Below are 15,924 nucleotides of genomic sequence, written 5' to 3'. Positions count from 1 at the left end.
TTACATATATCCATGCGAAGCAAGAAGATCAGCAAAATATCTTGTGTTTGGAAGTTCCCAACCATAAACGTCTTGTACTATAATGATGGCTTTATCAGTGCTAGTTTTTGGCTTGGAGATGTAAGCTTTTATATGTTCAATCTGAATCTCATTTCCGAGAGCTTTATAGTCAAACTGATCTCCTAGCGCACACGGGCAAGGTTGTGCTTCATTCGCCATTGTAAATCTGAAAAAAAAAAAAAAAAAAAGTTTTTTCTCTTTATTTTTGTCTACCGTATACAGTATGTTAATTACAAAGTACTGTGTTTAACTACAGTATCTTTTACTATATGATATAGTTAAAATAAAACATTTTAGATGTTGTTGTAATAATACAGATGTGTCCACCCTTAACTTAGTTCAAACTGGGCTGAGACCCTTGAACGATTGCTATTTACAAGGATAGGATAACACTGTCACAAAATATTGCAAAACAGTATTGTCTCCAAAGACTAATCTTCAGTGATACGTATACTGTATCTGAACCTGTTCAGCCTAAAGGAAAGGCAAGAAAGCACATATCTCCAATATAAAAGAATACACCTTATGTATGGAGTGCCGATTTAGTGTGTTCTGCTACCATTTTATAGCAGGCTAGCTCATTTCCCAATACAATGCCACCCCCTTATTACCACCTCTGCTAAAGCAACACAGCTCAGAAAGCCCTGTGCTAGGTAGATATGCATGGACTGCTGACCCTTGACGTAGTCCTTTCTTGAGATCATAACAACAGATGACAATAACTTAAATTTGATGACTGAATAAAGGTCCAGATACCCAAATGCATAACTTGCAGCTTCTGGGACTCAATGCAAAGTCTCTAATGGGGCCCAAACTTAAAATGTGCTATATATAATTTTTTTTTTTCAATTCAAACTTTATATTGCAAATTTTAATAATACAACATGGTCTGAAATATACCAAGAACACAAAGAGACACAAAAAAAGAAACACTAGTACGAGCAGTACATACCATATAAAAACATCTCCGGACCGCCAAGGAAGTCCCCAGGAAAGTCCGGCCATGGGAGAAAAATATGCTATCTTTAATACATGTGTCTTCTTATGTTACAGAGAGGACTTTGGCCAATTGGTTCCCCTGCACCGCCTATACTGTAGCTATGTCCCTGCAGATAACCTCTTTGGCAATACACGAGAAAGTGTTTGGGTAATTCAGCCCAGATTACAGACTGAAGACCAGCATATGTCACATGTTAAGGCAGAAATCCATCTGTAATTTGTTATTTTAACTTACAGTATGGCATTGTCCTGGAATGCGTATGAAATCACATGGTTCAAGCACTACCTTACAAACTCTATGAGCAATCCAACATCAAAAACAAATGGCAAATAATTTAGATCATAATCTAAATAAGTGGATGGGTAAATTCCTCCTTACTAATTGGCTTCCCAAATACTCCCCTACCTAAAATTATTGTTCCTAGAACACCTCTCCCACCAATACTCACACCCCCAGCCTCAGTACTCCAGGACCACAGCCTTCAACACCATTGTAGCCTTCTTAGAAAATCACAATGACGCTCTTATAGTTTCTTGCAGCACTTGTCTCTTCCCTGTTGCTTTCTTGGAGATAGACAGGCTCAACATGAATTACACTAGGCTGTGTTTTATTGTGCAACACATTGTACATTGGATATGTGTAGCCCTAACTTTAATGTAAAGGTGGATTCGTGGGCAGGCATGACTTTATCTTCTGTTACAAAAGTAAACAAACATGATGGAAGATACCGTCATGTTTTTTGGGAACAGACACAGAATCAGACTGTGACAGTTTAATATCCATTGCTGTCATCCCATAATGGAGAACAGCAATGGACGTTAATAACGGTAGTGTGAACTTCCCCTTAAAGGGATCCTATCATTGGATACCCTTTTTTTTCTGACTAATACGTAGGAATAGCCATTAGTTGTCTTCTCCGCACCACTGTTTGGTAGAAATCCGGGTTTTCTTCGGTATGCAAATGAGTTCTCTTGCAGGACTGGGGGCGGACCTCAGCACTCAAACAGCACTGGGGGTGTCCCCAGTGCTGCAAGAGAAATCTCCTGCGACGCCTCTGTTTTCTTCTGGAGTCAACTGCACATGCCCACGGCCAGTAAGCTATGTAAGCGGCCATTTTCTTGTGGCCGCTTACACAGTAAGCTGGTGTAAGTGGCCATTTTCTTGTGGCTGTGGGCATGCGCAGTCGGCTCTGCCTGATGGCAGAGCCGACTGCGCATGCGTAGTAGATTGAAACCCAGGACAGAAGAAGACACAGGGAGATGGCGTTCCAGAAGAAGATAGAGGCGTCACTAGAGATATCAGAACTCATTTGCATACTGAAGAAAACCCAGATTTCTACTGAACTGCAGCACGGAGAAGACATCTAAAGGTAGGAGAAGAATAGCCTTTCTTAAGGGTATTCCTACGTATTAGTCAGAAAAAAGGGTATCCAATGATAGGATCCCTTTAACGAAGCACATACTTGCATAGGCTTTAGAAAGGCTATTCCACAAGTACATTTTGTTTGTAAATCGCCTCAGTGGTTTTTGAATGAGCCCGTTTTTATTCATATGCTAATTAGCCTCTCGGAGCACCCCGGAAGTCTCATCGTGCACCCTCTGCCTATTACTTCCTATGTATGTGTACAGCACAGGCTGCTGCTGTTGATGACTTCCTGTTTGCACACACAGATAGGAGAGAATAGCAGGGACGAGGGCTGCTGGGAACTTTCTGTGCTGGCTGGAAGCTCATTAGCATATGAATAAAAAATGGGCTCATTCAAAAACCACTGAGGCAATTTACATACAAAAGTTAGGTGTGGAATAGCCTTTCTAAAGGCTATGCAAGGATGTGCTTATCTAATAATGACTTTTTCAAATGATAGAGCCCCTTTAACTGCCTAATTATCACAGGCTGTAATGCTTGAGCAGCCTCAGCTTTTTTTCCAAGACTCCCATTAGCCAGAAGTGGCATAGTCATTGTAGGTTAGCTTCCACAAGTGTATACCTTGGTAGTGTTGTGATCTGAGCAAATCCCATCCACACTCTACTGAATTAGAACAGGTTTGGTGAAATTTCTTTGACCCTCCAGATAGTTTTGGTGCTACTATTGTCCTCAGAGGGCTCCTCAAGTAGAGGCCCAGGAGTGATGATTGAAAACAGCAGACATCATGCATCAGACCCACTACATTTACTTTGCTCACATCTGTGCCCAGGTGCTCATTGTTCTAATCCATCAAATGACCATAACAATGGACTGTTGTAAATAGTGGACATTAAGTCTCTAATTAAAACAGCTTGGTGAGATGATCTTGCGTATATCTAATGTGTATTATCTAATGCTACATCCTCAGGATAGTGTTTCCTGCAGTGACTTGAATAATATAGTATATAGAAAAGTGACAGGCAACTACCGTACAGATAGGAGGATCATCTATGTATCAAGATTAAGTTTGCAGGGATGTCAATGCATAGAGAAGTGATGTGTTGATAAATTCCCCCCATTGACTCTACTGAATGACTAAGGCCTGAATTACATCTATGTTTGGGCATTCTGTTCCCCTCTTCACGTGAAAAATGCGGAGAGAAAAGTCCTGTAAGCAGCACTTTTCTCTCTGCATTTTTCGTGCTGAAACCACATGGACCCCATTATAGTCTATGGGGTCACCAGGTTTCCTTAGGTAACCGCTTTTTTATGTGGATTAGGTTTCCATTTGGGGGTCCCAAACTTTTATTAAGATTTTAATATCAAAATTTTAAAGACACCTGTCAGGCAATTTGGGGTCACTAAATCACCAGCATGCAGTTATGTAACTGGAGTTTAAAGTTACAAACTTTCCTAAATACAAGCTGTCTGTCTCCACAGTCTACAGTAAATTAATATTGACTCAGCTTCAAAGACATGTGCCGTGAAGAATGATGAACTGTCCTCTACTTCATCAGGCGCAATACTCATGACCTAGAGAGGAGACTCTTGGACTCATACCAGGTAAGTACAACATTCATTTACTAAGAACTCTAGGTTGCATTTAGACAGGTTTTGGACCATAAACCCTACTTGCATAACAACATGCTGGTGATTTAGTAGTCCTAAAACACAAGTTAGGTGACCTGTAAATGAGAAATAGCTTTATAGGAGCCACATTACTTTGGAGCCCTTTGATGCTTAAAGGGGTTGTCTAGGATTTTTTTTATGACTTATCCCTGCACAAATCAGCTGTACAGGGTCACTTCTGACACCTGCACTATAGATAACACAAGCTTGGAAGCAGTTAGCTCAGTGCTCTGTAGAGTGGCTGGCTGCCAGTACCACAGCTCACAATGGAAGCTGAGCTATGGTACCAGCATCCAGCCCTAGCAAGGGTTATACAGGGAGTGTAAATTAACTCACTTTACTTTTTCAAGCTGGACCTGGGGGGAGGTTCCAAGCCCGTCTCGACCCTAGGTCACATTATCATAACCAGCTCCCATCTCTCAGATCGGACTGCTTCCTTCTATTTGCACAAATAGTTACCTGGCTATGGGGCTGGCAGACAGTACTAAAGTTTCCCCCATAGTAAACATACTACATATGGGAGACCAAGGACAAGGCAGGGCCCTCAGGACCAGGTTCTGATTCCTTTGACCCTAGGTTGTAACTAACCCGGAAAATCCTTTGCTCACAATAGAATCCAGAGGAATTATTGCAATCCTCCATGATGGAGAATCCATAGCATGAAAAGCTGTACCCTGGCAACAAGTGGGCACATGCATTTACCACCTTGTTATTGCCTTGAGGGTAGTTTCACATATAGCATTTTTAGGACAATTACCACTGTGACTTTTGCACAAAAACCCCCCAGAAATTCATTCAACAGGAATGAAAAATTTAAAGAGGACCTTTCGGGTCCTCGGGCACATGTGGTTTTATATACCAATAGAATGCCGATTATGCACTAAATTCAATGCACTGTTCCTGTTATGTGCCCGGGGAAAAGCTATCTGTGCCCTTACCGATAGCTCTTCACTGTCAGAAGGGCGTTCCTTACTGTCCAGCCATGACGCTAGACAGCTGGGAACACCCCTCCTTACAGTACAGTCTGAAGCTCTGTACTATCAGAGGGGACATTCCATACCACCCAGCCACGACGCTGATCAGTGAGGAAAGCCGACAGTACACTGAATTCAGCGCACTGTTGGCATTCTAGCGGTATTTAAAACCGCATGTGCTGAGGACATGAAAGGTCCTCTTTTAAGTTCTTCCTCTTTAGTTCCATTTCTTTTGGAATACTCATCCAGCTTTGGCTCAGAAAACTAAATGTATCAATGTCAAAGACAGAAGCACTATAGAGTAAAATGAACAATCTTTATTTATAAATACATATAAAATTGTTAACAATGTACAAACATGTAAAGACAGGGGGCCAATGCTTCAATAATGTCTGGTGGCAAATAGTTAAATGTGTTGAAAATGTGCATGGGGAAATGACTGAGATAAATAATAAAGAGCCTTATAGTGCTTCAATAGGCATAAAACTGTCCCCCTGACGAAGCTACAAAGCGAAACGCGCATTGGGGCGTGGTTGATGGTATGTGTTTATGCTATTACATCTTGTGTATTAGAGTCTTGCCTGTAACTTGTTTATTGATTGTTCTATAGTGGCTGCTTTCAAATGCAGGTCATTCACTGTTTTATGCCTGTTGCAGCACTATAAGGCTCTTTATTGTTTATCTCAGTCATTTCCCCATGCACATTTGCAACACATTTAACTATTTGTATATTGTTAATTTTTATATGTATTTCTAAATAAAGATTGTTCATTTTACTCTATAGTGCTTCTGTCTTTGACATTGATACATATTGTTACCTTGAAGCAACTACCTTTTTGCCTTTTTCCTGTTTTTCAGAAAACTAAATGGAAAACTACCACAAAAACTGTGGCATTTTCTAATAACTGCTGTGTGTAGCTACCTGAAATGTGCAAGCACAGAAGTATAACAGCGAGTTACCCATAGCACACAGCTGGAAAGCACCATGTAGGAGCACCCTAACATACCTGCACACATCTACACATGCAGTATTCCCCTGCACACATGTCCCACCTCCATACATCTACACATGTAGTATTCCCCTGCACACATGTCCCACCTCCATACATCTACACATGCAATATTCCCCTGCACACATGTCCCACCTCCATACAGCTACACATGCAGTATTCCCCTGCACACATGTCCCACCTCCATACATCTAAACATGTAGTATTCCCTTGCACACGTCCCAGCTCCATACATCTACACATGCAGTATTCCCTTGCACACGTCCCAGCTCCATACATCTACACATGCAGTATTCCCCTGCACACGTCCCACCTCCATACATCTACACATGTAGTATTCCCCTCCACACATGTCCCACCTCCATACATCTACACATGTAGTATTCCCCTGCACACATGTCCCACCTCCATACATCTACACATGTAGTATTCCCCTGCACACATCTCCCACCTCCATACATCTACACATGTAGTATTCCCCTGCACACATGTCCCACCTCCATACAGCTACACATGTAGTATTCCCCTGCACACATGACCCACCTCCATACATCTACACATGTAGTATTCCCCTGCACACATCTCCCACCTCCATACATCTACACATGCAGCATTCTCTTGCACACATCTCCCACCTCCATACAGCTACACATATAGTATTCCCCTGCACACATGTCCCACCTCCATACATTACACATGCAGTATTCCCCTGCACACATGTCCCACCTCCATACAGCTACACATGCAGTATTCCCCTGCACACATGTCCCACCTCCATACATCTAAACATGTAGTATTCCCTTGCACACGTCCCAGCTCCATACATCTACACATGCAGTATTCCCCTGCACACATCTCCCACCTCCATACATCTACACATGCAGTATTCCCCTGCACACATCTCCCACCTCCATACATCTACACATGCAGTATTCCCCTGCACACATGTCCCACCTCCATACAGCTACACATGTAGTATTCTCCTGCACACATGTCCCACCTCCATACATCTACACATGTAGTATTCCCCTGCACACATGTCCCACCTCCATACATCTACACATGTAGTATTCCCCTGCACACATCTCCCACCTCCATACATCTACACATGTAGTATTCCCCTGCACACATGTCCCACCTCCATACATCTACACATGTAGTATTCCCCTGCACACATGTCCCACCTCCATACATCTACACATGTAGTATTCCCCTGCACACATGTCCCACCTCCATACATCTACACATGTAGTATTCCCCTGCACACATCTCCCACCTCCATACATCTACACATGTAGTATTCCCCTGCACACATGTCCCACCTCCATACATCTACACAGGTAGTATTCCCCTCCACACATGTCCCACCTCCATACATCTACACATGTAGTATTCCCCTGCACACATGTCCCACCTCCATACATCTACACATGTAGTATTCCCCTGCACACATCTCCCACCTCCATACATCTACACATGTAGTATTCCCCTGCACACATGTCCCACCTCCATACATCTACACATGTAGTATTCCCCTGCACACACCTCCCACCTCTATACATCTACACATGTAGTATTCCCCTGCACACATGACCCACCTCCATACATCTACACATGTAGTATTCCCCTGCACACATCTCCCACCTCCATACATCTACACATGCAGCATTCTCCTGCACACATGTCCCACCTCCATACAGCTACACATATAGTATTCCCCTGCACACATGTCCCACCTCCATACATTACACATGCAGTATTCCCCTGCACACATGTCCCACCTCCATACAGCTACACATGCAGTATTCCCCTGCACACATGTCCCACCTCCATACATCTAAACATGTAGTATTCCCTTGCACACGTCCCAGCTCCATACATCTACACATGCAGTATTCCCCTGCACACATCTCCCACCTCCATACATCTACACATGCAGTATTCCCCTGCACACATCTCCCACCTCCATACATCTACACATGCAGTATTCCCCTGCACACATCTCCCACCTCCATACATCTACAAATGTAGTATTCCCCTGCACACATGTCCCACCTCCATACAGCTACACATGTAGTATTCCCCTGCACACATGTCCCACCTCCATACATCTACACATGTAGTATTCGCCTCCACACATGTCCCACCTCCATACATCTACACATGCAGTATTCTCCTGCACACATGTCCCACCTCCATACAGCTACACATGCAGTATTCCCCTGCACACATGTCCCACCTCCATACAGCTACACATGCAGTATTCCCCTGCACACATGTCCCACCTCCATACAGCTACACATGTAGTATTCCCCTGCACACATGTCCCACCTCCATACATCTACGCATGTAGTATTCCCCTCCACACATGTCCCACCTCCATACATCTACACATGCAGTATTCCCCTGCACACATGTCCCACCTCCATACATCTACACATGTAGTATTCCCCTGCACACATCTCCCACCTCCATACATCTACACATGTAGTATTCCCCTGCACACATGTCCCACCTCCATACATCTACACATGTAGTATTCCCCTCCACACATGTCCCACCTCCATACATCTACACATGTAGTATTCCCCTGCACACATGTCCCACCTCCATACATCTACACATGCCGTATTCCCCTGCACACATCGCCCACCTCCATACATCTGCACATATAGTATTCCCCTGCACACATATCCCACCTCCATACATCTACACATGTAGTATTCCCCTGCACACGTCCCACCTCCATACAGCTACACATGTAGTATTCTCCTGCACACATGTCCCACCTCCATACATCTACACATGTAGTATTCCCCTGCACACATGTCCCACCTCCATACATCTACACATGTAGTATTCCCCTGCACACATGACCCACCTCCATACAGCTACACATGCAGTATTCCCCTGCACACATGTCCCACATGTAGTATTCCCCTGCACACATGTCCCACCTCCATACATCTACACATGCAGTATTCTCCTGCACACATGTCCCACCTCCATACAGCTACACATGCAGTATTCCCCTGCACACATGTCCCACCTCCATACAGCTACACATGCAGTATTCCCCTGCACACATGTCCCACCTCCATACAGCTACACATGTAGTATTCCCCTGCACACATGTCCCACCTCCATACAGCTACACATGTAGTATTCCCCTGCACACATGTCCCACCTCCATACATCTACACATGTAGTATTCCCCTCCACACATGTCCCACCTCCATACAGCTACACATGTAGTATTCCCCTGCACACATGTCCCACCTCCATACATCTACACATGTAGTATTCCCCTGCACACATGTCCCACCTCCATACATCTACACATGTAGTATTCTCCTGCACACATGTCCCACCTCCATACAGCTACACATGCAGTATTCCCCTGCACACATGTCCCACCTCCATACAGCTACACATGCAGTATTCCCCTGCACACATGTCCCACCTCCATACAGCTACACATGTAGTATTCCCCTGCACACATGTCCCACCTCCATACATCTACACATGTAGTATTCCCCTCCACACATGTCCCACCTCCATACATCTACACATGTAGTATTCCCCTGCACACATGTCCCACCTCCATACATCTACACATGTAGTATTCCCCTGCACACATCTCCCACCTCCATACATCTACACATGTAGTATTCCCCTGCACACATGTCCCACCTCCATACATCTACACATGTAGTATTCCCCTCCACACATGTCCCACCTCCATACATCTACACATGTAGTATTCCCCTGCACACATCTCCCACCTCCATACATCTACACATGTAGTATTCCCCTGCACACATGTCCCACCTCCATACATCTACACATGCAGTATTCCCCTACACACATCGCCCACCTCCATACATCTACACATATAGTATTCCCCTGCACACATCCCACCTCCATACATCTACACATGTAGTATTCCCCTGCACACATCCCACCTCCATACATCTACACATGCAGCATTCCCCTGCACACGTCACACCTCCATACATCTACACACGCTTCAAAAACGCAAGTAGTGCCTTGGGCACATTTGAATAGAAAATGGAATACAGAAGGTTCACAATTAGATTCACCTTTACGAAGGAGTATGTTGTGCCTGAATTAGCTCTTGAACATGTGGTAGAAAAAATCCTGCTGGGACTATCAGAAGTTGACTTGGAACAAGTGTTCTGTATCCAGAATTTCATTAAGAGCATGAAAAGCATTGATGTTTCTTTCTACTATGAGCCATATTGTTTAAAGATTTACCAAAGGTTGATTGCTAAGGACAACAGCCCCCATTTTCGGGACATTGTCATGAAGCCTCTATTTTCTCAAGGGGACAAGCTCATCACTGTTATGTTGTACAACCCATTTGTGCCAGTTGAGATTGTTAAAGCCTTCCTGGGCCGGTACTGTTCCAAGGTAAAACCTGTGAATGTGGCTAGGAACAAATATAAAATTTATGATGGCTTTGCGAAGTATCGCTGCACGCTGAGAGGGGACCCCCAAGGGATAGGGGGCGTAAAACACCCCCCTGCGAACTTCTCCGTAAGTGGAAATGGGGGCTACTTATTCTACCAGGGGATGCCGGAATACTGTAGACAGTGTGGCGACTATGGCCATATCAAGGAAAACTGCACCAGTCCGGTGCGATGCCGCAACTGCGGAGAAAGTGGCCACGTGGCGGGGTCCTGCCCTGCGGGCAGACGGTGTGACATCTGTGGGTCAGCAACGCACACCGTTCGCAAATGCCCTAAAACCAACGAGGATGTCGTAGCTGGACTGGCGGAGGGCGTGGACGTCCTTGTTCCGGAGGCCGCTCCCAAAACATATGCCGCGGCTGCCCGGGCAAGGAGTGGGTTGGCAGTGGAGACCCCGGATTTTCCGGAACTGGACGACGAGGCCCTGGCGCTCCAGGGGATATCTGATATGCTGACAGAGCCGGGAACATCTGGCGCGGTGGTCGCGCAGCCCAGGGGGCAGGTTCCTGTGGCGGTCCCAGAGGCAGAGCCAGCAGCAGGGCCGAAAGCCAAGCGTAAGGGGAAGGCGGCACCCAAAGTGCTGGAGGTGGAGCCGGCGAAAGAGCCGGGGGGTCAGTCATTTGTCACAGCGGACGCTATGGCGGCTTTGGAAGCGGCAGTGGCAGAGGTCCCTGAGACCCCGTCGGGGGAACGGCCCGGTGCCCCTACTGACTGGGCAGAAATGTCCGCCAGTTTGCAAATTGAAGAAGTGCTCAGTCCGATGAGCATGTGTGACACCTCAGAATCCCAGGTGATAATGGACACGACATCGTCCCCAGAGCCTGGAGGGGCCGGAATGGCCGGGGTGAAAACAAATGAGGGAAAGGGGAGGAGCAACGCGTGCAGAGGCCGTGCCAGCAAATGCCCAAGACTGGACCCTGGAAGTGTAAGGGTGGGTCCGGAGGTGCCCACCATTGCCAACCCTTTTGACGTGCAAAGTCCCCGGGGGGACGTCAGCCCTCTGCTGATATCAGGGTCGCCGGTGGCAGAGAGCTACCTGGAGGACGCTCAGGTGTCCGAACTGGGGAAGATTACCCAGTACCAGGGTGATCCAACATGAGAATGTTGTTTTTTCTGTTTTTTTGTTGTGCGTCATCTAAGAGTGTGAATAGGCACATAATATGGGTCAAATATTATGGTATATAACATTCTTTCCTAATTTATCATGGGGGTTCCTCTGAAAATCATTTCTCACAATGTGAGAAGCATTGGATCAAAATACAGGAGGGCCGCGGTACTAGAAAATCTTGCACAGGAGGGAGGTGACTTAATACTAGTACAAGAGTGTTGCCTTTCGGGGACCCCAAAAAAGAGTGAATGGGGGGGAGAATCCTTCTGGTCCCACTCCGACATGAATCGGAATGACGGGGTGGACGCATTAATAGTTAATCCTAATTTAAAAGTTATTTCCTTTTCTGTTATTGAAGTTGGGAGGGTTATATGTTTAATTTGTGATTTTGTGGGTTTTGTGTTCAAAGTTATTAATGTCTACGCGCCAGTAGAGAAAAACGCGCGGATTGCGCTCTTTGAAAAATTAAAATTTAATTTGGTAGGGGGTATCCCCACAATCCTGGGCGGCGATTTCAACGCCATTGTTGAAAGGGGGGGTAGGGCAGGAACCACTGAGGATAGAATGGACGCCTCGGGCCAAGTCCTTAAGAAGTTATTGGGGATCTTTGGTTTAAAAGACGCGGTCACGCAAAAACCAGCACCGCACACATATTTTTCTGACAGGGGGGCGGTGTCATCAAGGATTGACTTTTTTTTCTACACGGGGAATTTAATAAGTAAGGTGAATGTGAAGTATGAAAGAAAAGGGTATTCGGATCACGTATGTATGAAGGGTGAATTTACACTGGGTGATGTTGTGTATGGGAGGGGTGTGTGGCGTATGAATGTTAGTATGTTAAGGGATGAATGGGTTAAAAATTTATTTATAAGAAAGTATGAGAGGTGGAGGGGAATGAAAGGGGTTTTTTTGAATTTATTTGAATGGTGGGTGTGGGTGAAGGGGATGGTGGGGGAGTTCTTCAAAAAAATAGGTCGCTTACGGGCCTCAAAAAGAAGGTGGATTCAAAAACAGTATGGTATTAGACTTGATTACTTATTGAAAATGAAAAATATGGGTCACAACGTGGAACAACAAATTAAAGACACTAGGGAAAAACTGGATGGTGCCCTGGTGGATAAGGGAAAAAATATTATATTCAGGTCAAGAGTTGAAAATTATGAAAAGGGTGAAAAATGCTCTAACTTTTTCTTTTAAAAAGGTAAAAGGTGACAAAAGGGTGATTGAGGAGTTGACTGACGAGCGGCTGGGAAAGGTGAGTGGTGTGGGTGTGCTGAATGTGGTGCATGACGTTTATAGAAAGCTGTATGACAGGAAACAGTGTGAATTGGGTGCAAGTGAGGATGTGCTGAATGCAATGCGAACGGGTGTGCCTGGGGAGTTGGCTGAAGGGTTGATTGATGAGTTGACTGACAGTGAGATTGAAGGTGTGGTGAGAAAGTTGAATAAGAACAAATGTCCGGGTATGGATGGTTTGGCGAATGAGTTTTACATGGAGTATTGGGGGGTGATTGGTGCAGACGTGTGTGAATTGATGAAAAAGTTGTTTTGTGGTGAAAGAATGCCTGATGTAATGAAAGTGGGCCTGATTGTGTTGCTGTACAAAAAAGGGGATAAAAGCCAACTTAAAAACTGGCGCCCCATTTCGCTGCTGAATAGCGATTATAAGTTGTTTGCGAAGTTGCTAGCGAATAGGATGCGTGAAGTGGTTGGATGTGTACTGAATGAAGACCAAGTGTGTGCGGTGCCTGAGAGGAGGATACATGAAAGTGTGGTTGGAGTACGTGATTTGTTGTATGACTGCAAAGAACGCAAGAAGGGGATGATTGTGGTGTCGCTGGATTTCGATAAAGCGTTTGATAGGGTGGCGCATGATTTTTTATTTTTGGTGTTGGAGAGGATGGGTTTCGGGAGTAAGTTTGTCAGTTTGCTGCATGGATTGTACGAGGGTGCATGTAGTGTGGTGAATGTGAATGGGTGTTTAACTGAAAGCTTTTGTGTGATGTCTGGAGTGAGGCAGGGCTGCCCACTGAGCCCTATGTTGTTTTGTTGCGTGATTGAGCCTTTGTTGTGTATGATTAGGAGTGATAAGGTGGTGAAAGGGTTTCTAGTGCCTGGATGTGGTGGGAATGTTATGAAAGTGAGAGGTTATATGGATGATGTGTGTGTGTTTTGTGAAACTGAATGTGATGTAAGGAGGGTGAGACTGTTGGTTGAATGTTTCTGTGTGGTGTCCGCTTTTAAGATCAATTGGGACAAATCAATGGTTAAGCCTTTCTATTTTGAAAGGGAAATTGTGGTGGAGGGGATAAAAAATTCGGGGGATAACATCAAAATATTGGGGATCCATTTTGACGCTGAGCTCAAGGGGAGCGTCAATTGGGAGGAGGTGGGAAACAAAGTAAGTCGCAAGCTGGGTCTCTGGAGGTCTAGAGATCTGTCCTTTACGGGGAAAATCCTCATTCTAAAAAGTGTGATCTTACCAATCATATTATACGTTGCAATAGTGTTTCCACCCAATAACAGGGTTGTTAACAAATTATTAAGAAGTATGTGTGTTTTCTTTTGGGGGGGGTGCGATTGAGAAGTTGAAAAGGGACATATTATTTAAGGATAAAAGTTTGGGTGGGCTGGGATTTCCTGATTTAAGGGTATTCATTGGAATTAATTTATTGGTTTTTTATTTAAAACTTTTGGATAAAAATAATAAAGTAGGGGGGCTTTGCAGGTACTCCTGCGGCTCGGTATTAAGGAGGTTGGGGTGGCTAACCCAAGATGGGAGGAGACCAATCGCGTTCACTTGTGCGCCTTGGTATCTGGAGTTGGAGCGCTTTGTCAAAAAATACCACCTGAACATATATGCAAAAAATGTGTGCGCTAGCAACAAAAAGTTATTGAAAAAAGTATGCGGGTCCACAGATTTATGCCCAATAAACGGGCTGGATACTGATAAAACAAAAAAGGCATGGAAGGAAGTATCCAGATATGGTCCAACCAACAAGCAGCGTGACCTGGCTTGGTTGGCTGCGCAGGACGCTGTTCCTGTAAGGAGCATTTTGCATCGTAAGGGGTTAACACCGTCCGCCCGGTGCCCATATAGAGAATGTGGCGGTGACGAGGACCTGCGCCACTTGCTGTGGGGGTGTGGCAGGGCAAAGGCTTTCTGGGGGAGGATGAATGGGTTGTTTAAAGGGCTGTTGGGTATTGAATGTAAAACTTTTCTTTTTGTACTATTTGGGATGGTGAGCTTGGGTGGTGTGAATGATAGGGTGTTGTGGTTAGTTTTATGTTGTGCGCGTGAGACAATTTGGAATGCAAGGAATCTTTATACTTTAGGCATGAGTGGGACCTGAATGTGGATGACTGGATAGGGATGTGTTTGGATAAAATTAATTTCTTTTATTTGATGGACCAGTACAAAGGCCAAGATGCAGAGGGGGTCTGGAAAAGGCTCAAATGGAGGGACTGGACCAGATAAAGTGTATTTATAATTGTAAAACTCTGTGGTTAAATAAAAGAACTCGGTGAAAATTATAATGATGACGGCAGTGCGCCCGTTTTACGGGTTGCGTTCTGTTTGAGCTGATATAATTTTCTAAAAAAAAAAAAAAAAAATTCCCCTGCACACATGTCCCACCTCCATACAGCTACACATGCAGTATTCCCCTGCACACATGTCCCACCTCCATACAGCTACACATGTAGTATTCCCCTGCACTCATGTCCCACCTCCATACAGCTACACATGTAGTATTCCCCTGCACACATGTCCCACCTCCATACATCTACACATGTAGTATTCCCCTCCACACATGTCCCACCTCCATACAGCTACACATGTAGTATTCCCCTGCACTCATGTCCCACCTCCATACAGCTACACATGTAGTATTCCCCTGCACACATGTCCCACCTCCATACATCTACACATGTAGTATTCCCCTCCACACATGTCCCACCTCCATACAGCTACACATGTAGTATTCCCCTGCACACATGTCCCACCTCCATACATCTACACATGTAGTATTCCCCTGCACACATGTCCCACCTCCATACATCTACACATGTAGTATTCTCCTGCACACATGTCCCACCTCCATACAGCTACACATGCAGTATTCCCCTGCACACATGTCCCACCTCCATACAGCTACACATGTAGTATTCCCCTGCACACATGTCCCACCTCCATACATCTACACATGTAGTATTCCCCTCCACACATGTCCCACCTCCATACATC

The 15,924-nt window shown here is 45.0% G+C and overlaps 1 protein-coding gene across 1 annotated transcript in view; it reads right to left on the bottom strand.

The window, feature by feature from the left end:
• Positions 1 to 15,924, bottom strand: part of LOC142200710 (carboxymethylenebutenolidase homolog) — a 30,000-nt gene that overhangs the window by 11,955 nt on the left and 2,121 nt on the right. The window contains exon 2 of the mRNA XM_075271261.1: positions 5 to 226. Coding sequence (XP_075127362.1) covers positions 5 to 219 — 215 coding nt within the window. The 5' untranslated portion in view covers positions 220 to 226. The remainder of the gene's footprint in view (positions 1 to 4; positions 227 to 15,924) is intronic.

Source organism: Leptodactylus fuscus, chromosome 4 (assembly GCF_031893055.1).
Source record: "Leptodactylus fuscus isolate aLepFus1 chromosome 4, aLepFus1.hap2, whole genome shotgun sequence".
NCBI classification, from domain to species: Eukaryota; Metazoa; Chordata; class Amphibia; order Anura; family Leptodactylidae; genus Leptodactylus; species Leptodactylus fuscus.
This window is presented reverse-complemented; position numbering and strand designations above follow the sequence as displayed.